Below are 26,617 nucleotides of genomic sequence, written 5' to 3' on the forward strand. Positions count from 1 at the left end.
GGAATTCATGTAGTTTTGCATATATCTGATGACTATTGTTTGCTTGATTTTCTGTTGATTACTCAACAGAATTGTTATCCAACTGATTGTCTGACGCTAATGATACTATTCCTACAACATATCTGAGTTGCTTGTACTACTTGTATTCATTTTCCGGCACAAAATGCTTAAGCTTGAACTACAAAGAATTTCCATTAGCTTTTAACTTGTTTGCTTTTTGATTTTCTTTGTTTTTTATGTTTTGTGAGCGACTAACTTACTTAAAATGTCCGTGATTGACGCCTGAACAGTCCCTACAGGAATTGGATGTTCGCAATCAAAGAACTTAACGAAATGGCCAGGGAACGGACCTCCGCTCAAAATAAAGGAGCTCCCTTTGCCTCGTTGCTTGACCGCCTAAAAAAGCCTTTTTAGTGCAACGCACATGCAAGCATTTCAAAATGACTTATTTGATTTCTCCCAGAATGTTTTCTTTTGGAGAGCAGATGATTAGATTCGAACTCAGTCTACTGCACCCCCGATCAAATTGACGCAGGCCATGCTTCGTACTCACAAGCAGTATCCGCTCGGCCAGCACAATCGGTGGTTTGCCAGATCTCTAATCTGCTTCACTAAATTGGCCTGATCATTTATGAACCAGTAATTCGGCTAAGGGGAGAAATTGAATATATCCCGATTTCCTAAATTTGTCCATCTGTGTCTGTCATTTGTCAGCTCCCGTAACAATTTCAGACTCAAGGCAGGTCCCTAGAAGGGGCCGGCGGTGTCTCTTACGTTCTCCTTTCAGAGATGATTCCTTTCAACGCAATACTATCATGGACTTGCGAAAACAACGAACAAACATAAAGAACCAGAAATTGCGGTAGGTAGACCCATCAAATCTAAAGAAACGAATTTTTCACTAACTACATAATCATTAGTGGAACATTAAAAACCATGTAATACAATCAAACTTTTAGAGTTGTCGATGAAATATGAACACCGTCAAGCAATTAAGTCCGTATTATTACTGTATCATAACCAAGAAAAGAATATGACCATCAATAATAATTACAAAAGGTCAAAAGGCCAAAGTGACAAAACCGAAGGCATGACCAATGGAGAGATTGAATCAATCTATTGGCAATGTTGAACACAGGTGCATTACGCGCCCCAATCAACATATTAAAAACATTACTCTTAGTATCGGCTCTTCCTAAAGTAAAAGCAACATTGCTGGTTTTCTCATAAGCAATACGATATCAAAATGAGGTTGACGTTTCAACCATTGCAAGACGCTTAGCCAAGTTGATAGCACCTCTGCTATCACAATAAATAATTGGGTTCTCAACATCTGCACCAACGTATTTGATGGCTTGCTGTAGACAGTGATTACATTTGAGCGCTTCATTCAGTGAGTTGTCCTCTGTTTCATAATGCAGCACAGACAGTAAAGCCTGCTTTCTTCAGCTCCAAATGACCGAAATGCCATTGATGCCAAATAAATACTCACCAAATGATGCCGATTCACCAATGACTCTAGCCCAATCACTCTCAGAGTATACCGACAACTCAAATGATAACGCAGCTATGTCATGTGAAGGTCTAAATTAAACTTCAATTATCATCATCCAGTTAGCCCTACGTCTAAAACATTTGTGCGGTGCACCATGTTATCAACCGAGTACCCGAAAAGCAAAAACAATATCTTACTGTAATCGATTTGGAGTGAATAACAGCAATTCAGCAATTGATCGCCAAAATGATAAATTGTCAACTGCGAGCTCCTAGCCATCTGGTCCCAGAACAGTATTTTCCTGGTTTATGATCATTTGAGTAGTCAGCAAATATGAGTCAGCAGTTTTGAACTGCTGATGCATCATCGCAAGGAAGCATCCCGTAAAGTCCAAAAAGCTTTTTCAACTTTGAGCATCATGAAGTTCAACAATCGGACCCACAATTACTATAAGGTCTTTCAGATTGAACAACGAAATGAGATATGATTTGACCACTTTCTCCCTTGCATCAAAGCATCCGTCAGTAATCAAGTCTTCCATTTATATCGCTAGGATGCTGTGGCATCTTTTCCCTCAGCAAGAAAACCTCCGTGTTCTCCAGATGTTTCTCCGAATTTAATCGACTGCAAGATAATTAGCATTTGCTTGTAACAACTAAAAAGAAATCATTTGAAGCCGACTATTGTCTTACTTATCTTTCAATTATTCAAGGAAAAGCTGCCATTATCAAACATAAACCGTTGTTGTATGTAGCAATTGGCCTCCATATCACCATGAACTGACGCAGTTGCCACATCCGCTTGATCATGGTTCGATGACTTAGATGCGGCAAACAACAGCAGCTCAATGGTCGTCAAAATTAATTACTCAAGAGAATATTCAAGTATATTCAATACCATCAAGCCGCAATGCAGTTGAGAATAAAATGAGCAACTTCTAGCTTCACGAGTTGGTGCTAGGTTATTGAATGATCAAACGGCAGCCCAGGAGCTCCGTTCCCGAGAATTCAAGGACCAGCAGCTGGGATTTGCCTTCCTAGCATTCGCTGATGTTTTGATTGACAAACAACATACCAAACTTAACCGGCCAATTTTTCTTCAACGGCGTTAGCGCCAATCAAGGTAATGTCACAATCTCATAAGAGAGTCCTCTCTTTCATGGTGTGTGTTCATTCATTTGCAAGCCATCCATATCAGAATGCAATGGTAAAAGGGGCATTATCGCAATTGCCTTTTCATCAACCAAATTAGTGCACATCAGTTTCAGCACTACTTTCAGCACCGGCAACTGATTCATGACATCAGTCACTGAGAATTAGCTGTGGTGATTGTATCACGTTGCTTTCAACCTCAGCTATTGGCTCAGCACCTTACCAATTGCCAAATAGTACTTCAACCTGAAAGGTGATGCCTTTCGATGTATTACATCGGCAAAATGAAATTCTGCTCCTACTGCTATCGGCTCCAACTGAAAAGTTTAGTGCTATCACACCAACAGCAATAGCTGTGATTCAAGCCGCAGATGATGTTGCTTTTTCAATGAGTGCGAATGATAGCGTTCAAATAGATAATTTGATTTTATCATATCTACAAATTGACCGCACACCACCACCACTAATAACAAGACTGAACACTATTTAGGCATCTATACTCAAATCGTAACCAGCAAACGCACAACCTACTTTAGATTCATGTCAATTGATTGCCTGAATTGTTCGCGAACGGGGCATATCCAGCATAATCAAGCACATTCATAGTACTAGCCGTGAAAATAATCCATAGGATGATTTGAAAGAACTGGTCAACCGAGGGCAGTGTATCGTGCAAAGCTGATCCATCAATAGCCGTGGATATGTTCCACATACGCTCCACAAATACTCAAAATCATTTCGTGTCAGGAACGTTGTCCTGGCACTTGATACAATTTTATCTGCTGAAAGATTGACGAACACCTTATATAAAAGTTGATAGCAAGCAAAACGGAGCATGCTTTATTTGGCCTTATCGGCAAACGCTACTAAGCATCTTAATAACAAAACTGTAGCAGCTCAAATCGCGTCAGCTGATCCATGCTTAGTACCAAATAGATTCCAACGTGGAAAAATTACTTAGCAGATCGATTTAAGTATCAGCGAATCGCAAGAGCAACAAAATATTTTCAGCAATGCGGATTGCTAACACTACAATAGCAACATCTGTCAACAGCAGCATCAAGTATGGGGGTGTCAATGCTCACAAAAGGTAAGCCAACAGCAACGGTTGCCTGTTCATTAAAGAACGAGTTAATAATTTTTGCTGAAATGGCTTGTGAAGCACCTGACATATGGAACTGACAGCGGCACAAGCGCAGCAAATTCTGCCTATACTCTACAAGACAGTCTGACCTGCGCCAACACTGCATTCCCGCCCGAATTTAGTAAATAACGCAGCAACCGTTGAAACACTGTTCCAGTAAAATAATCAAAATCATGCCATTTATCTGCTAACCGACCAACCAATAGACGCTAATTTTTATCGAATCCCATTGCCTGCTAATTTGCCGCTCCAACCAAAATCGACAACGGGTTGCGCTCATCAGAACAACCGACGCTGCTGACTGACAACGAACATTCAGCAAATTCAAATGACGATTCCGTATTCAATGACCGATTTTGTCGTTATTACCACCAACGTAGATTCAGTCATTGGTTTTACTGCCAAACCAATGGCTCGTCTCAGCACTGTTGCAACAAGTCTATATCAAGATAATGCCGCTCTACAATAGGCAAACATCTGCAAGCATCTTCCAGAGACTAAACAGACAGGGCTGATCAGTTGGCGGAGCATTCACAGAAGGCACTGCGGATCGCCAACCCGGTCGTACGGGAGACGCATCGCAACAAGGTTGAGCTGCTAAAGGGTGCAGTCCATATGACGTTCATTTGGTCGGCGATGACATTTCAGTGCAATGAAATTTGTGACCCATTTCTTGCAATAATATAGTATGGTAGTGGCCCGCACAACAGAAAGCAACCCACGCAATAGCGGGTCTACTGCTAATGGTAACGCAAAGCGCTTGCAAGGCAGCGAATGACTAGTCCCCTATGAGGTCTACTGAATGGAGCGTCTGCTGGCCTAGCAACAATGACTTTCCTGGTACGAATCGTGACAAATTGAATTCATAGTAACTTTCAGAGTGAGGGAATCAGCCTCATCAGCAAAAATATTCTAATTTTTTTAAAAGAATCAATTGACGGAGCAAATCAAAAGCTTTGAGATTCAAAACCTAAGCCCAAATAATAAAGTTTGCAGAATCTTTCTTTTTCTTTGATTGTTGCCGACGATCAATCGCAATTTGGTGCATAGCCTGCTGTAGCAAATTCATGGTAGTGCATTAAGATTTATAGTATATTGAAAGAAGAGCGTGTTGCGAGATTCCCGCATTTTCATATTCTGTTTCTTGATGTCTGACACGGGTCCGCTCGCGTGACGCTTTGCGGTATAACCCAGTTACCAATAAAAGCGGCTGTCGATCTCATCCACGTTTTTTTTTCTAATATACTTTTTCACCTTGCCATATTATAATGGATTCGCTACAACATTGAAGCGATCGTCTGAGGTCTGGTTACTGGGTCAAGGGGGCTGTTGTGAGCCGCCCGCATGTGTACATTCGGTCTTTCGGCTTCTGTCACCAGTCTGCTCAATCATTTGCTTTCAGTTTTTTTTTGAGAATTTGTGTTTGGTTGGCTTACTATTAACGTGTTTTGTGCAATTAGTCAACTTTGTTGCAAAATTGTAATGATTGTATTGGTTGAAAATAACTGTTGAGACAATAATCACTGTATTTCTTGATGAAGCGCTGGTGATTGCAATATCATGGGATATTTTGCTGTCATAAATGTTTAACGGTGGCTCGGCTGTGACGTCAAATCTTTGTGATACTCTTCTGGTTTGAAAACTCATGATAGATTTTACATCGAATTTTCGTCCGTTATGTTTTCCGCAAACGTGAGGAGAAAAGCAACGATTTGTTGAACCACTGATCACTCTTCAATTCTTTTGATTCCCTATATCTATTGTTGCACATCTATATTTTAGAACAATACTTTAAAACAATGTCTACCAGTGATTTTTTATTACTTGATTTATTAAATCAAGAATATAACCGTTTTTCGATTCATTCTCCTTTAAATTCCTCTTCGGCAGATACCAAGGAGTTGATATCCTACCTTAAAAACATCAAGCAGCATCTCCAAAGTTCCCTGATACTGCTTCATGAAAATCAAACTTTTAATGTTCAGGTTGAAGAATATGATAAATTGATTCAATCCAAGTTGTCAATATGGCAAGATAGTATGAATTTCAATTTAAAAAAATCTCATAATTCAACTAATAAATTTTCCAAATTCTTGGACAACAGGGTTTTTAATTTCAATCTCAAACTTGAGTTGAATAAGTTTAACATGCAGATTTTGAATGGTTCTGGTGATTTTTATAAAAAGGCAAAGAAATCAAGAACCACTCTCAATGATATTGGAAACCATTTCAACTTATCTAATTCAACTTTGAATCTATCCAATGAAAAAAAGAAATTGGTGAACCAAATCATTTTAAATCATCTTGTTTTAGAAAACAACTCTAACTGCTTTAGCCTTCACAAAAGTAATCAACCCAAAAATCAAACTACTACTTTGGATAACAGTCTTCAATTGCAGGGCACTGATTGTCACCAAAGTAGTTTTATGCCTACTATTAGCTACACGTCGTCACATTCTTGCAGTGATTATTTAATTTCTTTATTGGAGTCCCAATTCAATTATAAAATCAGTCATGATTTCAAGTCAAAGTTGGTTCATTTAAAGCAGTTGATAAACCCTATATTGAATCCTCTTCCTGGTCAAGGACCAAATTTGAACTATGTTTTACATTGGTGTCAGGCCAATCACTCATCTCTATCAAATATGAATTCAGATTTGGTTTTTAATTTGCAGATACTAAAGTTTTCTTTCCTTTATAATGGTATATTAGGCTTTCATGATATTTCAAATGAAATTATGCCTAATGCTTCAAAGAATACTAAATACCAGTTTAGCGATAAAAGTATTGATGAGATTGGTCAGAATCATAAATCCAACCCCACTATACAAAACAATCATTTTAATGCCTATCTATACTGCAAGAACAACTTATCTCATTATTTTTCAAATAAATTAGTACTAAGTCCTGAAAATAATCAGAAATTGTTGATTATATCCAACTTGTTCGCTAAAACTTTTATAAACGATGAAATTGATATTGATTATTTTTCAAAAGACTATAAAGAACAGGAAAGTTTGCCTACTAACTATATAAATCAGTTTCCCTTGACAATTAATCAATTTATTGAAACTTATTTCTTGGTAAACAATTTGAACTTGAACTCAAATTTGTACTCAATATTAATATCTTCTTTTATTTCCCTTCCATCTCTATTCAAATTTAACTCAATTAACTCTAAATTGATGGGTCAAAAGAATAAAAATGTCAAAAAGTCTGCTTCCAAAAGTTTTTCTGCTGCTCAAAGAGACTTCTATTTCCCAATTCTTAATACTCGTGACACGTTTGTTCCTCGAAATAGAAGCTACTCAGAACATATTTTGCCATATCTAAATCGATACACAAATGATCTTAATAATGATAACGAAGATCATCATGACTTACCCTCTGACCAGAACGATTTTATTGCCAATTTTGAAAGTGAAAAACATTGGACTTCAAAGGATGAATTACCAATTGAAATTGAATTACCAAAATTTCTAAATCATAACCATCCCATCTTTATCTGTCCGGTCTCTAAACAAGAAGTAACGAAGAAAAATCCACCAATTTTATTACCTTGCAAGCACATCATATCTGAAGAGGCCTTAATTCAGTTGTCTTCATTAAAAAGTTCCAGAGGCTATAACAGTGCTTTTGACAACGACGATGATAATGATGATGATGAGAATTATGATGATTATGAACCTGGTCTTACTACTTTCCAAAGCATAATTGTAAATGATACTACAAACCGTGACATTTATTCACGTCAGAACTTCAATCGTGGAAATCACTCAAGTGAATCTTTAAACAGCTATGATTCTAACTCGAATGACGAGTTGGATGATGACAGTCAAAACTCAGACCTCGGTGCATTAGATGATCTGCCCAATCATGAACATTCGGATGCATTTGACTCCGGTTATAATGATGATACTGACAGCGACTTTGTGTTTGATTCTGATAGTATTGATGCGGATGAAGATTATGAAGTTGATGGTGACGAGGATGAAGAGTATGGTGATAATGATAACTATGAAGACAATGATGATGAGGCTGATTATAATAATTATCGAAATGAGGATGATGTTGCCAACATATTTGGGGCAACAAGTTCTCATGATCCTTTAGGTATTGGTGGTTCTAGGTACTTGAACCTGGTTAATCAGTCATTGCTGGTGGAACATACGAATATTAGAGATCAGAGATATATTCCTAGCAATGCTATGCTATTAAGACGAATGGCAGAGAGTACTTATCGTGCTACCCGTGAAAATCCAGGGAACCCTTCCAGTTTGGCGGATCCATTAGTTTTAAATCAAAACTTCAATTTATTTTCTCAGCTTAACTTTGATAGAAATGAAGAATGGGCTCGTATCAGGATCAGCGGTGGTAGTAGAAATAGAAACGGAAATAGAGCAAGAAATAGAAATAGAAATCAAAATCAAAATCAAAATCAAAATAGAAATCGAAATGTTTCTAACAATTTAAACAATCCCCGAAACATCAATATGAGTATCGAGAGAGATAGAGACCGATTTGGTAACATCACAATTAGAATCGATAATCAAAATAGTCATAGAAGACGCAAAAGAGAAAACTATATGCCATTTAAATGTCCATATTGCCCTACGATGTGTCGCAAAGAGAACACCACTCCTGTCTATTTTTGTTGAATGCTACCCTATGTGAGGATGATTTCTGGTATTAAAATTTTATAGGTGTTTGAATTTATGATTTCTGGTTTTGGTGTCTTTTGAGTTGAATTTGATGTTTTTTTTTCAAGATTTATTTATTTCAGGAGAAAGTACTTTTTTGGTTTTCATATCTATATGTACCTATTTCAGTGCGTTTTAAGTTTTTAATCCAATATTTCAGAGAAATTGCAGATTGAAAACACATCAAATGAATTAAGTTATTCACCAGGCAATTATCATAAAAGAAGATTGTTTGATTAAAGATACATAAAAAAATTAGAATGAAAATTTTATTGAAACAATGAGATTGGTAGGGAATTTGTAAAATTGGGTAAAAGAAAACCTTTCAAGCACACTTATAAGTCAAAATCGATTCCTTTTTCTTTTTTGGATTCACCGTATTTTTTGATTCTAATGGATTGAACAGCAATGAAACCAGTTGCATCTTGAGGAGAGAAACCAGTTAGTTCATCCATTGAGGATTCAGTTTCATCATATAATTTTTCAGTCGCAGAGAATCTGCCTCTGACTATAAAGGAGCCTTTGTACAATGAAGCCTTTACAACCCCATTGACAGTTACTTGAGAGGGGGCAATCATTGATTTGACATATTCAAATTCTGGAGTAAAGTACATTCCATTGTATAATAATTTGGAGTAAGTTGGAGTGACAAAAAGATCTCTAATAGATCTAACTTCTCTGTCTAAAGTTAAACCTTCCAAGTCAATATGGGCAGACCTCAAGATAGTTAAACCTGGGGTTTCGTAGCAGCCTCTTGATTTGATTCCAATGAATCTGTTTTCGACAATGTCAATTCTTCCAACACCATTTCTTCTGGCCAATTTATTTGCAGTGGTAAAAAGATCAACAGGATCAGTAACTTCCACTGTTGCGTTGTTTTCAGTGTAGACTAACTTTTCAGGCACACCTTGTTTATAGTGGATTTCGATGTCCTCAGGTACATCGGGAGCATCTACAGGATCAACAGTTAGCTTCCACATGTCTTTGGGAGGAGTTGTATTTGGATCTTCTAGAATACCAGCTTCAAAAGAAATGTGAGCCAAATTTTCATCGGTTGACCATGGTTTGGCAGCGGTTTGTTCGACATGAATGTTTTTCTGACCAGCATAGTTTAGCAAATCTTTTCTGCCAGAGAATCTTTTGATGAACTCAGGGTCTCTCCATGGAGCAATAACTTTAACATTGGGGTTTAAAGCATAGAAGGACAATTCGAACCTGACTTGATCGTTTCCCTTACCAGTGCAACCATGACTCACAGCAAAACAGTTTTCTTGTTTGGCCACTTTCATTTGGGCTTTTGCAATGACAGGTCTAGCAAGGGAGGTACCCAAAAGATAGACATTTTCGTAGATTCCATTAACTTGAATAGCAGGATACAAGATTTTTTCAATGAATTCCTTTCTGACATCGACCAAGACGTACTTGGAAGCACCAATTTTCAAGGCTTTGGCTCTAGCAGCTTCAAAGTCTTCTTCCTGGCCAATGTTGGCCATGAAGGCAATGACTTCGTAGCCTTGCTCCAACAACCAGGCCAATATAACAGAGGTATCCAAACCTCCAGAGTAGGCAAGACAGACTTTTCCTTTAGACATGAGGAGAGGGAGATGGGATTGTGCAACAGTCAATTAGTCGAAGCTAGTATCAATGGAGTGAGCAATTGAAATATTTGGAACAAGCAACAAGAAAAAAGCCACAGAAGATCAGGGAGTATTTATATTCTTTTTCCAGAGCTTTTGAGGAGTGAAATTTCAAGAGAAAAATCTCGAATTTTGGAAATTTTCAATGAGTCACGATCGGCTCGAGTGGACCGCGGGGCGATAAGGTCCAGTATTTGAGAGAGAAATGCTACCGAATGACACCAGGCTGTAAACCGCTAGATAAGCACCGCCTGCTGATGTGGCTGGTGTGATGACTGGCTGTGGCTCACTCAAAACTGCAACTTCTACGTCTTCCATATTTTTATGTTTTTATATTTTTATTCTTTTAGTGTTTTTATATTATTATATCCTTCTGTTTTTTTGTATTTACAAAGCCCTAGAAAGCTGCCTCGTCGTCATCACCATCGTCATTTTCCTCTTCTCCCCCATCGAAGTATTTTTCAGCATTGTAGTCGTTGTCGTCGTCCTCCTCAAACCCATCGTCGTAGTCCTCCTCCTCGTCTTCCTCATGTTCTGCGTTCATTCTAGTCACTTTGTTGATGTCAATGGCGTCGTCTTCCTCCACCATGTTCTTGATTTGCTCCAATATGTTCATCGCCTGGACCTCATCATCAATCTCTTCGTTGGGACCACCACTGCTGGTGACCTCTTCAGTTTCTTTGGAGCCAGTACTATTTGTGGATTTTGCATCCTTTTTGATTTGCTTGTTATTTGTATTGTAGTGCGTGAGCGAAATCATCTTTCCTTCACTGCCCATGATGCTGTACAACTCGCTGGGAAAAAAGTCATAATTGTATGGAAAGTCCTCGATGCTTTTGCTGATTTTTCTCTTCTTCAAGTACTTGTCGGAATATCGTTTGATGCCATCGCTGAACCCTTGTTGCTCCTCCTCATTCAATGCTCCTTTGCTGCCCCTGCTGCTGATTTGACCAGAGTAGAATGGACCATCTTTCATCATCTCCAAAAACGTTGTGAACTGCTCTGCTATTTCTCTGTCGATCTCATTCAAGGGCCCATTCACAGGAATCACAAACTCTTTGCTCACTTCTCCAACTCGAATCGCATGAAAGTCAAAGTCGAGTCCAAATGGCAAAGACAAACCATTTCTCCCAAACTTTCTGCCACTCATATCACTGCTCACTGCTCACTCCTCAATTTCAATTCCCTTGCTTTGCTCTGTTGTTCTTGCCTCTTTGAATCACTTTCTTTTCAACCCATCCAAGTAATTCTCTGGAACTTGAAAAAGTGGCCGCTAAAAGAAAATCCCTGAAAAATATCACAGAAAAACTGAAAAAAGTAAAAAAAATATCTGGAATCTCTCCTCAAATGTTTCCATCAACTCTTTAATTGACATATTCCATTTTCAATCTTTACTTATCCCTTTACAATTATTACCAAAAGAGCAGAATATTACCGGATATATAGATTATTGTTTACTGCTTTCTATATACTGCACTGTTTGACTTGAAATAGCCTTATAATTCTCATTATCAGTGGTTTCTACTTCTGTTAACAATCTCCAACTTCAACCTACTCCATTAAATATCCTCTTTGTTCTGTTTTGATTTATGCTCAACTGTAGTGACAAAATACATCTTTAATAAGCACTGTTTGGTACTAGAACTCATACCCACATATTTCCACTCAATCAACCAACTTCACCACCAATGGATCAATCAAAGGCTGTATTGCCTTTTACTTTCACTGGAAAATATGAACAAAACCCAACTGATGTCTCCTCCTACTTATCTTCTGTTAGAATAGAAAGCGACTATGGTACTCAAGTCCATTTCGTTAAATCAAATATCCACAATAATAATCACCTTCTTGATAAGAAATCCCCCAAAGCTAATCTCATTTCTAATGATAATGACTCCACTCTAGATGATAACTTGAAAAAGGGTATTAACAATTACCTCCAAAAAAAATCACAAGATAACTCTTTAACGCTACTCATTACTTCCTCCAATTATAAACAATGGAAAACCAAGATCTTGAAGAAATTCCAAAACGATAAAGCACAACTAAACTTTTGTCTAGAAAACCATCAATCCAACGACCAGCTCGATACTGAAATCGATATACCCACTAACTTTACCCAATGGAGATCCTTTCTTATCACCACTATTCCAACACCATATATAATCTCTATTTTATCATTCACTGAATTCATCACTCTAATTACTTACTATAAAAAATTTATATCCAAAAAAAATAAAGGTCACTTGAACAACTGGCTTATATCAATTCTTTTGAGATTACCTGAAATTTTAACTTATAATGACTTGAACGAACTAAGGGAGTTGGGTAAGAAAATTAAATTCCTTCGTCTAAAAAGCTTCTCATCCCCTGAAGATTTTGACACTGACACATTAATGACTTATGATATGTCTTTAGCTATAATCTCTGATCTTTATGGTCAAAAAGATTTATTAAATGACTAACAGTTTCAACATAAACTTCATTAAATACTTGAAATACTTTCCACTCCAAAAAATTTATCTTGCTAGTATAAATTAATTAACATTTTTATCATTTACAAAAATCCTCAATATTTTGCAAAACCACCATTTACACTTGTGACAATTAACAAATTGAGATGTCTTTTTTGAGCAAGTCAGTCTTGTTTTCTTTTTCCAATTGGTATTTACTCACGATCTGCAATCCATTTTTCTTATACTATTATCTTTGAACTGCCATCATAAACCCGAGTTGTGTTTGATATCATTATCAAAAAGCGAGTTTCTCCAGAAATGCAATTGCTTTTGAGTTAATACTCTCCCATTGAAATGGCCGAATTAGGAAAGTGTGAACTAAAGTATAAAATCGGATTTGAGTTGAGTAAGGCATTTATTACAAATTGTTTGAAAAGCATTTAACAAAAAGTAAAAAATTAAATAAATTGAAACTTCAATTTTGGTTTGTATGGTTGTTATTACTATACTCAATAAAGATCAAACAAACTCAAACAAACCATTGTAAACTACAACTGAATCTTTCTACTCGCAAAATGATATAAATAGAGGCACTTTTGGTTCATATTTTGTTCCTCTGTCTCATACTATTTACAATTACACAATCATCTTATTTTCAAATATCTTTTAAACCATAGTCAATTAATCATTAAACATGCAACCTTCTCACAACAGCTCCAAATCTGAAAACAAAGACAATAATGATCCACCGGGAACATACTTTCCAAATATCTGTGTCATTGCCTAAGTCCTCCTTAGCTTTGAAAACCTAAATAATTGGAATAAAAAACCAATTACACCTTAAACGACGTTGAAAACCAAATCGCCTTGGTAATACTAAATTGTTGCTGTTTTCTGTTATGTTGAATTCATGATTGGTTTTATCGATTTTCTATCAACCAAGTGTTAATGTTTGGAAGGTGTCAATCAGATGAGTTTTGGTTTTATTTTCTCCTTGTTTATTTTCAACTGTTCTTCCTTTTTTACTATAGGATTATATTTTTAATGATTTCTTGTTCCTTTGTTTTCTCGTTAAGCTGTTAGTTTTTAACAAATACACAACCTGATCAGATTACTTACCTTATTAAAAGAACAATTTTGTAAAACAATACTGAACTTCAATTTAGAGCCCTAATCGTAGGGCTCTTCCCATAATATTTTCCCAAATCTGTGATAATCTCTACTTCCAAAATACACCTTCCTCTGGAGACACCACTTTCTTATCATTTGGCTATCATTAATTTTGAAGAGTTTCACTTCAAAAACCTTGCCCAGGTAATGTCCTAGAGATAATGGTTTTACTTCCATCACTTAACTATACTATCTGCTTTATAAAATATAAGGGGCTCTTAAGAGTGTCTGGTTTCCGATATAGTGTAATGGCTATCATGGCACGCTTTCACCGTGCAGATCCGGGTTCGATTCCCGGTATCGGAATTTTTAAATATAATATTTTTGTATTTTAGATTTCTGGCTGTTTGAATTATTCTTTTTCCTTCTGCATTCACTGGTTTTTGGCCTATATTTAATTTCTAACATCAAATAATGATTCAGGAAAAGTGGAACGAATCTGTCAAGGGTTTAGTAAGGCTAACTGAGGCTGGTTCAGCAGGCGATGCTTCAACAGAATTACTTGATCTAATGCCTTCTCCAGGTTTTGTTGTGAAGACGTTAATCGAATCGTCTGATGAGATTCCTTACAATACTAAGCTTTTCATTAATATTGCCAAAAACAAAGAGATTCCATTGCCTAATATGTTTGAAAACGAGTTTATACCAGAAAAGGTCTTTCCAGCTATTTTAAATAACGAATGGGAGATTCCAATTCTTTTATCTCCAAAATTATTTCAGGTAAAAGACAAAAAAAATAACCTCTCCTATGTAGTAGATTGTTTAATTAACAACAAATGCTTCAACTGGATTTTGATAAATGAATCATTAAAGGGCATTCTAATAGACTGGTGTATTGATTCGATTGAGTTGAAATTTCATTTGCAAAATATTAAAATAAAGAGAAATAATTTGAAATTTCCTAAAATGAGCTATAAAGGTGATCCTCATTCAAATCAAATTACAGTCCTGAAACAAAGTCTATCAGACAATAAGAACTTTGACTTGATAAATGAAAAAAAAAAATTAAATAATTATATCAAAGAAAACGAACATTTGTTGATGGTAAGTGAAATTAATGATCTAAAGTCTTCAAATGATCAGAGCAACAACCATCTCAATGAATCAGAGGCAGGACTGTTGACCAAACCGTTAATAAAGAAAAATTTAATACAAGAAATTGATTCAAAAGAAAAATCGAAATTTATATCCCAAAATAAAAAACCTAAAAAGCCACTCATATCAGAAATATCTACAGCATCAATTCAAAAGAATAACCCCAAAAATTATCAATTAAATTACATAAATTTGAAAGGAAGGGATACCAATTATGAGCTACTAATTGAAGTTCAATTCCAAGGGTTGGCAAGAACTGATATTGATACTAAGAATCAAAATTTTAATAAATTATCTTATAACAAGTCCAAGCAATTGATTTCATTAAACAAGAATTTTGATATTCTATTGCCAGAGTACCTATTTCAAAATAATAAAAAACTATTGTTTGAGTCATTCTTTTGTAAAGACACAAATAAGTTAATGGTTTTTATTAGATAATCGATAAAAATTTTATTGTTGTTTTTTTCTAATTATATCTATAATGATAATGCTACTTTTAATGCTAATGCTACTTTTAATGTTGTTGTTAATAAAACTATTTGTAATTCTAATTTTTAATTAATATTCTAGTTCTAGTTCTCGTTCTAGTTCTTAAGTTGATTTTCGCTGCTATATCACCCTCGGCTTAATGGTGAGGAAATGCTAGATTTTCCCTATGTGCGATGTATTCCGAATCTGCATATCCTAGAACCTTTTCAATTTCATTACTTTGTAATCCTTTGATTTTAGATATTTCAGAGGAAGTGTAATTCACTCTGGCTTTACCAACTTCAACTAGCTTTTCACTCATATCTAGTTTGCCGGTTTTTTTATCTCTTTTACCTAACTTTAATGTGACGCATTGAGCTTCATGAAATGATCCTTCAATATCAATTACTCCTACGGGTAGTAAGCCAGCTTTGTTTTTTCTGGTTAGTGCATTATAAGCACCAATATCAATAATTATGGATCCATATGATTTCAAACCATGCAATAACCAGAATTGTTTATCTTTAACTTTCTGGCTGTCACCTATAAATCTGGTGTGCAAGGGAACATCATTAATCTTCAAGTTTTGTAACTCTGCTAATATTTGGTGTTCGATATCGGTATCACTTTCATTCTCATGATGATGTTCACTCATTTGATGAATTTCACGAAGATTCTTGGGTGTATCGTGATTTTCAAGATCACTCTTTAGTGATTCAGACTGAATATGTTTAACAATTTTCATTATATTTTCAGGTGTTGTGCTTTTATTAATAATTGTTGTTACTCCAGCACTCATTGCCAATTCTGCTGCAATTAATTTAGTTGTCATCCCCCCTGTTCCAATCCCAGAACCAGATCCACTAGATGTGTCAACATTTAAAGAAGATATATCCTCAACTACCAAAATTGGTTTTGCGTTTGGATTGGTTCTTGGGTTATCCGTGTAAAGACACTCAACATCGGTTAATAAAAATAAATAATCAGCATTAATCATTCCTGCAGTTATCGCAGACAATGTGTCGTTATCACCAAATCGAATTTCTTGCACAGATAAGGTATCGTTTTCATTAACAATAGGAATAATGTTCATATCAAGTAATTCATTCATAGTATTTTTAGCATTTTGGAATTGGGTCCAGTCAATTATATCATTTCTCGTTAATAATATTTGAGCAATGGTTTGATTTAAATGAGTAAATAAGTCATCCCATAAGGCAATTAGTCTGCCTTGGCCAATGGAGGCTAGAGCTTGAACTTTCGATAGCTTTTTGGGTTTTGAGGTCAATCCAACTCTTTTAAGACCTACCGCAATGGCACCAGAAGAAACAATTACAATTCGATGGCCCTGTCTTCGAAGTTTCACCAAAGTCTCGACAATACGAGACATGTTGGCAATCCTTGGTTCTCTAGTAATCTCATCGACAATTGACGAACTCCCAAGTTTGACCACAATAGTATATGTTTGTGGTTTATTTATCTTTGGTTTGGCCATTGTTATTCAGTAATAAAAATCAAGAGATATAGCAAAAGTGAATGAGAAATACAATTATCTCACATTTTGGTCTTCTTTCAACCATCCAAAAAAATCCTCCAATAACTGTTCTTTATGACTCACGAAGATTTTTCCGTCCAAGATTTGTTACCCTCTAAGACACGCGTCTTCTCGCGTTTACTTGCTCCAAATAGCATCAAGAAGCATGTGCACCAAAGCAGCATCTAAAGCTGAAAGCTGGAGAAAAGAGGTTTTTAGTTTCCATCAGAGCATTGAACCAGATGTTGGTGGAGTTGTTGTTGAGTCAAGTTGAGACCAGATGGGCCTCTGTCGACTAGAAAGTGAAGGGAGTATGGATTGTGCCTCTTTCTTTTGATTTTGAAGGTTGTTGGAAGGGTTATCAGAAATCATCTCTTGCTTCATTGCTGCAGCTTTATTTTGGCTGACTTTTCCGAAAGTTGCAATGTATAATGAGTTAATAGTAGTGTTTTTAAAAGTTGCATTTATGGTTCCATTTTTCCTTCTGAATCTATTTAAATCATTGTAAATATCCTTCGGAATTAGTTTGACCTTAAATTTGGAATCCACCAACCCAATTATGATTGAGGGTGATATGATGCCCTTTTCGAAATTAGATTCAATGAATTCAGATACTTCTGTTGTTCTTCGTCTTAGCAACGATTGGGAGGTTATATCTGTAATTCTATCATGATTAGTATGAGTAGACACAAGTCTGCTCATTATCCAACACATTTCCGTTCTCAGGTAGCAGTAAGTTATATTAAATATGCATCCAAACTTGTACGAAGGCGTTTTTCTAATCTTATTGTTATTGTGATGTTTATTATAACGGCCACTATATTGACAATGAAATGACATTCTAGTTTTGCAGCTAGCTTTCAACACCAATCCTAATTTGGCTTCTCTTCCATATGTCTTTTGAACATACTCCTTGACTTTTTCTTTAGTATTAAATTTCAAGTTTTTGTCTGGCAATATTTCTTGTTCATACCTAAAAGACATATGTTCCATGGCAGTTACAAATATAATTGGAGAAACAGCAATAAGGAAAAACAAAATGAAAAAATAAAAATAAGTGATAACCTCAAGAAGGCACCATCACTATTTTTTTGGTGCTACTGCTGGGACACAGCAATTCACATTCATGTGCTATTGAACCATTTTTCCATCCACTCTTTTCAGAAAAGAGTATGAGAAATTATCTGCTGTTGCCCAAAGCTGTTCTCTAAAGTTTGTTATTCACCACGACCTAAGAAAATATAACTATTTTCATAAAAGAGTGGTTTCCTTCACCTTCGATCTTCTTGGTTCTATACTAAAGAAGCCATCCACCCTTATGGATCTACTGCGGCTACTGCATTACATCCCTTTCTCTGGTTATTTTCCTCAACTTGAAATACTTTGAATTTTAACTAAAGATCAACTTCTTTTGCATTCGATCAATGCTTTATCCTGAAAATGTTTCAAAGGCCTTCTTTTTTATTACTTCGCAGCAACATTAGGTTGTTTTTTTCGAGGAAAACACACTTTTATTCTCTGCGATTCGTCTTTAAATACTCTAGTCTATCTGATGATCCCAAGAATTCTTTTTTCATTCCAAGTATATGTATTGATGTTCGAAATTTTTCAACTAGCCATGGCATCCGAAAATCTCTTAACACCAATGAACTGGAAGATCAGAAAGTCCATCAGACAGATAACAACCATGACCAAGACAATTACGAGCCATTGAGCATTGCTTATTTTGGTACTGGAGATTTTGCTGTTAATCCATTGAAGTCGTTGTTGGATCTTAAAAATTCGAATCCAAACTTGATCTCAAATCTTGTTCTTTTCACTAAATCAGATAAACCGATTGGTAGAAATCGCCATAAAACAAACATAAAATCAGTCAACAATGCTCAAATTTTGGCTTTGGAAAACAATCTTCCAATTCATTATGTTGATGCCAAAAATGATTTCGATCATGTACTAAACTACACCAGTTTCAATATGGCAATTGCTTGCTCTTTTGGTTTGCTAATTCCTTCAGATTTCATCAGGTCTTTGAAATTTGGTGGTTTAAATATTCATCCCTCATTACTACCAAAACACTCTGGCTCCTCGCCTTTACAATACACTCTCTTAAACAACGATAGCGTTACAGGTGTGACTGTTCAGACTTTACATCCAACAAAATTCGACCATGGTCAAATAGTTTATCAATCAGACGAATACCCACAGATCTATAACTCAATTACTGATTTGTCAGATTTTTTATCAAAATCTGGCTCAGATTTACTAATTCATGTTCTTAAAAATCATCTTTATTTATCTTCAGATCGTTATATAAAACCTCTTAAATCTTATAAAAAAAACTTTACCAAAAAAGTCCAATCGATAGACAAAAGAATTTACTTAAACTCAACAGAATCTATTCCAAATTATCTATTGATTAGAAAATTTCAAGTTTTCAATTCTCTTTATTGCTTTCAAAAAGTTCTGAAAAAGAAGCTGAAAAAAATTATTATTATTAATAAGAATAACAGTGACAACGAAAGTAATCACATAAACATAAATAACACCCTAACTAATCTTGAAAAAAAAAGAGTAATCTTGAAGGATATTTCGATTATCAATAATCTTGAAACCAAAAATGCTTTGTACTTTAATGAAATCTCAAAACCATCAATGGATAATTCCCCAATAGGTCATTTCCAGCTATCTAATGATTCAAACGCTATTTTAATTAAAGTTCACAGTTCTCCCAACATCAATGAAAATTTTATAGCGGTTGAGAACTTAACTTTTGAAAATTTCAAGCAAGAATCAGCTATGGAATTTTTCAATTCATTAAAAAAGAAAACAAATTTAGAAAATGATTTTTGTTTTACTTAGCGAGTGTCTCAAAAGAGCAACTTATAGAACAAAAGAATGAAAGAAAAAAAAATGAATAAGAGATGAGTTAATGAAAGTTATTATGAAAGTTTTAATGTATATACGCCTAACCTGTTTATGATTTATTTTGGAAATGCCTGTATTATCGACTCATCTTCAATTTTTAGTTTTGCAGGAGTATCTGTGGGCAACACAATAGCACCTTCATAAACGAAAACCACCTCAGTATTTACCTTCGCATTTCTCAAATAATATAAAAATAATTTTTTGAATTTGGTTGTAGTTTTCATTCTAAAAATTAGCTCTAACGAAGAATCAAATCGAACAACCTTAACTGTAATAAAACTTTTAGTCTTAGATATTTTGGAAGATTTGATTTTTTTATTTTGTGGAACCAGATCATTAACAAAATCATTATCATCACTATTTATACGACTAAATTCATTTTCAATATCATTATTTACAATATCACTAGATATAATGTCAGATTTATCAAAGGTATTACTTTCCTCGTTCATCATTGAACTAGTTCTTTTTTTTTCTGAAATAGAATTATCAAAAACAGGGTCAAGTGAAGACCGAGAATTAGGTGGAGTTTCTAATTCCTTGACATGATTTGAATTCAAAGATACACTGTTGCTATCACTTGCAATATTATTTCTAACAGACGAAGAGTTACTTTGACCATCATTTAAAGTGTCTTGATTATGTTTCTGTGGGTTCTGTGAATCATCCAACACATTAGGTATAGGTTTTGGAGCAGCATAACGATTTTCAATAGTGTTTTCTTTGTTCTCAGAAATGCTTTCATTTTCATTAGTACTGATATTATTATTTATTTTGTCTTGAGTTTCAATTACAAATGGTTTAGGTGTATAACTCTCATCAGTAGTAATATTTTTTTTCAATATTTTGTTAAGCTTGTTCTCAGAGAAGATGTTTTTCTGATTTTCATCCAGGGTTTTGGTTAATAAGCTGTCTTCAATTTCTTGCTGCTTATTTTCAGTTAGAATACTTCTAGGTTTTTCAGCTTCAGTAAAACTCAAGTTTTCATTATTATTTTCAGTTTCAGTTTCATTTTTGGCAATAGTTTGTTTTTCTGACTCAATTGTTTCGGTTTCATTATAATTTATGATGATATTAGACAGTTTATCCTCTGTAATAATAGGATTTTCAATTGTAATTTCAGCTTTTTCATTTTTTTCATCACTTTCATTACTTTGATTGATTTGATTGCTTTTATCTTTATTAATTTTATTGTTTTGATTTTTATTATCCAGATCTTCATCATTCTGATTTCCATTATTTTTATCATCCTTATTATCGCCATCCCGGTTTTCATATTCATTATTTGCACTTGTTACAAGTTTAATATTTCCATTTTCAATGTTGGTATCATCTTCATTATCGTCAGTGTGCGGTTTTTCTACGGCATCCTTATTATTGCTATTGGGATCAGTTATCTCCTTCATAGAGCGATCATCTAAGAAATCATTTTGCAACGATTTGGTTGGCACTAGGCTTTCATTTGAAATGAACGAGCTATTAAAAAAACCCCAAATAATTTTAGACTCATTCATTTTTTCAATTATCGAATTATTAATAGTTTTCCATTGTTCCAACTTGAACAATATTGCCTGTTGGTGAGACTTGGTATTCGTAATTGAATCATTGTATTTTTCCCTTAGTGTTTGATTAGATTTCCTCAAGATGTCAATTTCCTTAAGTAGAGAGAGATTTTGCACCTTCAATTGATTTTTCTCAACAATAGCGAAATCCAACTGTTTCGAGATTTCGTTTAGTCTAGTTTCTGAGGTCAAGAGCTTCTCCTGAGCCAATTTCAATTCGTTGTCATAGTTTTCTTTCAATTTGTTCAAACTCGTTAATGAACTTTCGTAGAAGGCTTGTATAGGATCCATTATCGCCAATGCACAAGCACTTTCATTCCACTAAAGCCTCTTGTTTCTTCTTTATTATATCTGTGGTTAAAGCGAAAAAACACGAAAAAAGACAAAACACGAAAAAAACCAACAAAACAATTCAGTCATGTGTACAAATGTGCTCGTGTTCGAATGCCGAAAAAGTCGATGTACCGGCCGAAATCGAACTGTGCTTCTTCTGCTTCTTCATCTTGTGCTTTGGATGATGGTGACAGGTTTCCGCTGTATCCTTTAGATGCTTCCAAAAGTCGTTTGTTGGTGCTTTCATATTCTTCTTCAAGGATTTGTCTTAATGCCAAATCACTTAGACGTTTCTTTGTTGTTCCATTGATTTCGCTGAATTTGCTGAAATCATCTTCCACATTAGCCAAACTGATGCATTTGCTGGGACTCAGGGTCTCTTTGATGAAGGTAATGTTTTTGTTTAAGTATGTGATTGTAAGTTTGCTGTAGTGCTTCAAATTTTCATACTCATATAAATCGTTGAATCTGAACTTGATCATCTCGTTGCATTTGTTTAATTTCAGATTGGGATAATAGGCTTTTTCAATAATTTTTTTTTTCATTTGTTTTAAGATGCCATTGAATGGTTTTAAACTTTTATCCAATATCGCTAAAAAATTTTTGAATTTGTTTAAAATTAATTGCAAATTATTTATATTATTCAAGTTATCAGTGACATTATCATTCAATTTTTTAAACTTCAAATTCATATCATATAAATTCTCTAAATAATTAATGATGATTAAATTTTGATATTTGGCTAATATTTCTTTTACTTTTGAATTATAATCAATTTGTTCTTTGATTAGTAATTGCCATTTATTTTTGATTTGGAATTTTTGAAAATTATTTTGAGTTTGATAATAATTAACACTAGTATGTTTATTGATAAACTGGAAGGCTTTTAATTTGAATCGAATTTCATCAATATTAGAAAATAATTGAAAAGACAAATTAGCTAAATCTCTTTTTTTATCATTGAGATAAATTCTATCAAATTCAACTTCTTTTAATATCTTGATTTCATTGAAATTTTCAATCAATTTTTCATATTTATTATAAACTATTGATTTATTATTATTATTATTATTATTTTGATTTATGGTAAACTGTTTTAAAAACTCTTCATACTCTCTAAAATTTGTTGAGTTCCAGATTTTGATTTGATCATCAATGTTATTGTTTAATTTCTTGACATTTTCTTCGTATTTTTTTTCCAATTCAATAATCTCAATTGATTTGACAAGAAATAATTTTAGTAAACTGGAATCAAAATTGTCTTTATATTTATAATTATTATTTAACGTATTGGTTAGTTTACTCTTATTGAAATAACGATATAATGATGCTATATATATAATTATAGATTTTTCATCAGGATTTTTGTTATTTATATCATCTAAATCAATCAACTTGGGTATCTTCAATACATTTGTTGTTACACTTAAAAATAAATTGATATTTTCTTCTATATTCTTAGGATTCAAATCACCAAAATTGATTAATTCTGGTCTAAAATAATGTAGAATTGCACAAAATATTAATCCATTATTCCAATTTGTTGAAAAATTATCTATTGAATTGACCTTTTTAGTATAAAGTGTATTATGAGATATAATTCTTTGACACCATTTCAATAAGAATTTTTTTTCATTTATTATTGTTTTGAGTTTGTTACTATTAGTTATAGTAGTATTATCGCGATTTTTGATGACATTATTTTCATATTTGTCAAGATCACTGGACGAAAAATTTAATGTAAAATTAGATATTAGGATCCATATTAATGCTAGGATCAATTTTAAATTTCCTTCTAGAATATCTTCAGCCGATATGTTATTCAAGAAAATTTTATCATTGAATTTTAGAAAATCAAAAAAAAGATTTAAATTCTCAATAGAATGTAATTTATGAATAGGTTTTAAATGAATCGGATGGATTATTCTAAATTTTTGATTTAAAGGTGTGTGGGTTGGTTTATCAATAGCAAAATTATTGATATACAAAGTTTTCAACAAGAATATTAATTTCACTCCATTGCATAAATCCTTTGATAAATTTTTAACAAAAATTAGACTAGGGTTTGTTTTAATCAAATTTACTATGATTGGATCATCAGTTTGTTGAAATTGGTTATTTATCCAGCGAATAAAGACCTTATATTGAGTATTGATCCAATTCAAATTGCTTGAATTAAACTTTTTATTTGACATTTTCTATTTTTTATAAATTAGTTTAGCAAAAAAAATATTAAATCAAGGAAAATAAAAATATTAATAATTCTAAAATACCTGGAAATTATCATTTATAAATATTGATGGTTATACCAGATTCTCAAATGTTTCAAAATAATCTGCATTAAGTTTGAACAATCAAAAAATGTTTAAACAAGATAAAATACTACACATAATATAAATTAAAGCAAAACTCCAAAGCAAAAGAAAAAAAAGAAAAAAAAGAAAAAAAGGAAAACTGATAAGTGTTTTACTATCATCGATGCCTTCCTGATTTGGATGTTTCATGTTGAATGCACTGCATGTGCATGCGTCATATGCACAGAAAACAAGAAAACCAAAGGGATGGGTCTCGCGTCTTTGTTGACGTTTTTTTGATTCGTTTAAAAATTGTAGGTTTCGGAGCCATCTGAGAAGTTGGAGATGATTGTGGAGTTTTGTGCTTTGGTTGTTTGTGTTTACTTGTATTTGTTTAAGGCTAAAGAAAGCAAATGGAGACGATAAACGACTACGACACTGAGGAGCCTTTGACGTCGACTGTTCGACCTGGTATGTGTTAATGGAGGTTGCGTGTTTGAGTAAGAGGTGTTATTCGAGTGCATTACTAACAGATGTATGTAAATATATACATGGTTATTAAATTGAATCAGCTACTAGGTCTACGATAACTGTTAGAGTAATAAAATCATTTGCCTATAGAAATGTGAAGAGTTGGGTGTTTCATGACATAGATTTGACTAAAACGACCATCAGGGAGTTGATGGAATTGATGAATCAAGTAATCTTGAGCAACTCACTATTTCGACCTTTCAAAACAAGCAAGTTTGATACATTGAAGTTGTACACTAAAGCTCATGGGGCCAAAACAATGAATTTGACAATAAACATGGAAGACGATCAATTGCTAATATTGAAAGAGTTGGATAAGACATTGTACGAATATGGGGTTGAGAATGAGACTGAAATATCGTATTTTAAGATGGCAGACTACTTGGAATTCAAGGCAAATCCAGCTGAAAAATGGTAAGGCAAATTTGTGAAGGGTCTTTATCTCTGATCTCTTTGAATTATAGTGAGTATTAAACATGTTTTATCAGTGAATTGCCGGTGGATACGTAAGTTTGTAAGTTCGTAAGTTCATAAGTTTGGAGACACAAGACCATGCGAAGTGTGATCCGACGTCGAAACGTATAGCCGTGTAAGTCTCGGCATATCGGCTGATTCTCAATCGGATTCAAACCGTAGATAAAATTTAGCGTTTCTGTTTTTATCTCCTATCTTTTGAACAACAATAACAAAGCACCATCCATTGCTATTGGAACAGTAGATATTTCAACGACAAATCAAAGGTTATTGGATTGATAAATTAGCATTTTTAGTATCTTTAGTATCTTGGTACCTATTACTTATAATCAGTAGAGTAGATTAGTATTCCAACATGATGAGAGTTTATTCTGTGTCTAAAGTGTATGCAAATGCTTGTGAAGATAGACCAAGAGAATACTGGGATTATGAAGATCATAAAATATTTTGGAGCAACATATCGAATTATGAGATTATAAGCAAAATAGGGAGAGGAAAATATTCAGAGGTGTTTGATGGAATCAATATTTTGAATCAACAGCCATGTGCCATTAAAGTGTTAAAACCAGTGAAGTTGAAAAAAATTTTCAGAGAAGTTAAAATTTTACAAAACTTAACAGGTGGAAAAAATATCGTTGGATTGTTGGATATAGTTCATGATCCTAATTCAAAGATTCCTGCGTTAATATTTGAACATGTCAACAATATTGATTTTAGAGTGTTGTATCCTAAATTTCAAATCATTGATATTAAATATTATTTTACACAGCTATTAATTGGGTTGGATTATTGTCATTCGATGGGGATAATCCATAGAGATGTCAAGCCGCAAAATGTTATGATCGATCCAATCAAAAGAAAATTGAGGTTAATTGATTGGGGGTTGGCAGAGTTTTATCATCCTGGAACCAATTATAATGTTAGGGTGGCTTCTAGGTATCATAAAGGACCAGAATTGTTGGTTAATTTACAACAGTATGATTACTCGTTAGATCTATGGTCAGTTGGGGCAATGTTGGCGGCTATAATATTCAAAATCGAGCCCTTTTTCAGGGGAAATTCCAATCCTGATCAGTTAGTTAAAATCACCAGAGTATTGGGTACAAACAAACTAGAATTGTATTTGAACAAGTACGGAATCGACTTGGATCAGGAAACGTCGAGATTGATAAGTCCCTGCAATGAAAGAAGCTGGCAAAGTTTTATCAATGACAACAATCGAAAATTTACTACAAACACAGTGATCGACCTCATCGACAATTTATTGAGATACGACCACCAAGAGAGATTGACAGCCAAAGAAGCCATGGAGCATCCCTTTTTCGAGGGCACACCCACATTCTAGGAGCCAGGGTATATAGCAAGACAATGTAGCAAGAATGGAATATATATTCAGCAATTGTGAGGCGAGTGTAGAGGATGAGCTGAACATCACAGCAATCGCAGTCCTTTGGAGTGGTGGAAAAGGAAAACTGTTGTGCTTACGTTCTGTCAGGTGACGAAAAGGAGAATGAAGCAAGATAAGAGGAAGAAGAGGAAGGAGAGGAAGGAGAAGAGTCGACACAACAAGCAGAGTGGAATAGAACACAAACATGGGGTTAACGTCTTCAAAGCTTGTGGAAGATCTTTTGGATGGCACCAACTG

At 34.3% G+C, this 26,617-nt stretch overlaps 13 protein-coding genes and 1 non-coding gene across 14 annotated transcripts; 7 read left to right on the forward strand and 7 right to left on the reverse strand.

Moving 5' to 3' along the window:
• Nucleotides 1–3,100: 3,100 nt before the first annotated feature.
• Nucleotides 3,101–3,621, reverse strand: ASCRUDRAFT_76590 (uncharacterized protein; the record flags this gene model as incomplete). The annotated part of the gene is made up of 1 exon (XM_020193535.1): nucleotides 3,101–3,621. A coding segment is annotated over exon 1 (169 nt), but the record flags the coding sequence as incomplete, so codon positions are not given.
• A 1,968-nt stretch (nucleotides 3,622–5,589) lies between these two features.
• RMD5 (ubiquitin-protein ligase RMD5) lies at nucleotides 5,590–8,448 on the forward strand (the record flags this gene model as incomplete). Its single annotated transcript, XM_020195002.1, has 1 exon — nucleotides 5,590–8,448. The coding sequence occupies one exon, from the start codon at nucleotides 5,590–5,592 to the stop codon at nucleotides 8,446–8,448; it is 2,859 nt and encodes a 952-aa protein (XP_020046384.1).
• Nucleotides 8,449–8,825: 377 nt separating this feature from the next.
• ARG1 (argininosuccinate synthase) lies at nucleotides 8,826–10,082 on the reverse strand (the record flags this gene model as incomplete). Its single annotated transcript, XM_020191889.1, has 1 exon — nucleotides 8,826–10,082. One exon carries the CDS (start codon nucleotides 10,080–10,082, stop codon nucleotides 8,826–8,828), a length of 1,257 nt encoding a protein of 418 aa, XP_020046385.1.
• A 328-nt stretch (nucleotides 10,083–10,410) lies between these two features.
• On the reverse strand, nucleotides 10,411–11,277 carry RPC31 (DNA-directed RNA polymerase III subunit C31; the record flags this gene model as incomplete). The annotated part of the gene is made up of 2 exons (XM_020191066.1): nucleotides 10,411–10,766; nucleotides 10,821–11,277. 2 exons carry the CDS (start codon nucleotides 11,275–11,277, stop codon nucleotides 10,525–10,527), a joined length of 699 nt encoding a protein of 232 aa, XP_020046386.1. The 3' UTR covers nucleotides 10,411–10,524.
• Nucleotides 11,278–11,815: 538 nt separating this feature from the next.
• On the forward strand, nucleotides 11,816–12,592 carry BRR1 (Brr1p; the record flags this gene model as incomplete). Its single annotated transcript, XM_020195004.1, has 1 exon — nucleotides 11,816–12,592. The coding sequence occupies one exon, from the start codon at nucleotides 11,816–11,818 to the stop codon at nucleotides 12,590–12,592; it is 777 nt and encodes a 258-aa protein (XP_020046387.1).
• A 1,395-nt stretch (nucleotides 12,593–13,987) lies between these two features.
• ASCRUDRAFT_t109 lies at nucleotides 13,988–14,059 on the forward strand. The gene has a single exon. It is a non-coding gene; the product is annotated as a tRNA-Glu (tRNA).
• Nucleotides 14,060–14,371: 312 nt separating this feature from the next.
• PIH1 (Pih1p) lies at nucleotides 14,372–14,801 on the forward strand (the record flags this gene model as incomplete). The annotated part of the gene is made up of 1 exon (XM_020193536.1): nucleotides 14,372–14,801. A coding segment is annotated over exon 1 (424 nt), but the record flags the coding sequence as incomplete, so codon positions are not given.
• A 675-nt stretch (nucleotides 14,802–15,476) lies between these two features.
• Nucleotides 15,477–16,814, reverse strand: ASCRUDRAFT_36215 (glutamate 5-kinase; the record flags this gene model as incomplete). Its single annotated transcript, XM_020190675.1, has 2 exons — nucleotides 15,477–15,916; nucleotides 15,971–16,814. 2 exons carry the CDS (start codon nucleotides 16,812–16,814, stop codon nucleotides 15,477–15,479), a joined length of 1,284 nt encoding a protein of 427 aa, XP_020046389.1.
• A 132-nt stretch (nucleotides 16,815–16,946) lies between these two features.
• ASCRUDRAFT_156055 (uncharacterized protein) lies at nucleotides 16,947–18,190 on the reverse strand. Its single transcript, XM_020189355.1, has one exon. The coding sequence runs from the start codon at nucleotides 17,844–17,846 to the stop codon at nucleotides 17,079–17,081; it is 768 nt and encodes a 255-aa protein (XP_020046390.1). The 5' UTR covers nucleotides 17,847–18,190; the 3' UTR covers nucleotides 16,947–17,078.
• Nucleotides 18,191–18,563: 373 nt separating this feature from the next.
• On the forward strand, nucleotides 18,564–19,208 carry FMT1 (methionyl-tRNA formyltransferase; the record flags this gene model as incomplete). Its single annotated transcript, XM_020189797.1, has 1 exon — nucleotides 18,564–19,208. A coding segment is annotated over one exon (645 nt), but the record flags the coding sequence as incomplete, so codon positions are not given.
• A 565-nt stretch (nucleotides 19,209–19,773) lies between these two features.
• Nucleotides 19,774–21,930, reverse strand: ASCRUDRAFT_156057 (sumo domain-containing protein). Its single transcript, XM_020189356.1, has one exon. The coding sequence runs from the start codon at nucleotides 21,629–21,631 to the stop codon at nucleotides 19,835–19,837; it is 1,797 nt and encodes a 598-aa protein (XP_020046392.1). The 5' UTR covers nucleotides 21,632–21,930; the 3' UTR covers nucleotides 19,774–19,834.
• Nucleotides 21,757–23,868, reverse strand: ASCRUDRAFT_8856 (uncharacterized protein; the record flags this gene model as incomplete). The annotated part of the gene is made up of 1 exon (XM_020195008.1): nucleotides 21,757–23,868. One exon carries the CDS (start codon nucleotides 23,866–23,868, stop codon nucleotides 21,757–21,759), a length of 2,112 nt encoding a protein of 703 aa, XP_020046393.1.
• Nucleotides 23,869–24,380: 512 nt separating this feature from the next.
• On the forward strand, nucleotides 24,381–24,916 carry AIM29 (Aim29p; the record flags this gene model as incomplete). Its single annotated transcript, XM_020191891.1, has 2 exons — nucleotides 24,381–24,438; nucleotides 24,540–24,916. 2 exons carry the CDS (start codon nucleotides 24,381–24,383, stop codon nucleotides 24,914–24,916), a joined length of 435 nt encoding a protein of 144 aa, XP_020046394.1.
• A 236-nt stretch (nucleotides 24,917–25,152) lies between these two features.
• On the forward strand, nucleotides 25,153–26,522 carry CKA2 (casein kinase 2 catalytic subunit CKA2). The gene has a single exon (XM_020189357.1). The coding sequence runs from the start codon at nucleotides 25,328–25,330 to the stop codon at nucleotides 26,315–26,317; it is 990 nt and encodes a 329-aa protein (XP_020046395.1). The 5' UTR covers nucleotides 25,153–25,327; the 3' UTR covers nucleotides 26,318–26,522.
• Nucleotides 26,523–26,617: the final 95 nt, after the last annotated feature.

This window comes from Ascoidea rubescens (genome assembly GCF_001661345.1).
Source record: "Ascoidea rubescens DSM 1968 unplaced genomic scaffold ASCRUscaffold_9, whole genome shotgun sequence".
Lineage (NCBI taxonomy): Eukaryota > Fungi > Ascomycota > Saccharomycetes > Ascoideales > Ascoideaceae > Ascoidea > Ascoidea rubescens.

What these genes read in the sequence shown, in the direction of transcription:
- ASCRUDRAFT_156055 (XM_020189355.1), bottom strand. Translation starts at nt 17,846, where the DNA reads ATGGAACATATGTCTTTTAGGTATGAACAAGAAATATTGCCAGACAAA.
- ASCRUDRAFT_156057 (XM_020189356.1), bottom strand. Translation starts at nt 21,631, where the DNA reads ATGGATCCTATACAAGCCTTCTACGAAAGTTCATTAACGAGTTTGAAC.
- CKA2 (XM_020189357.1), top strand. Translation starts at nt 25,328, where the DNA reads ATGATGAGAGTTTATTCTGTGTCTAAAGTGTATGCAAATGCTTGTGAA.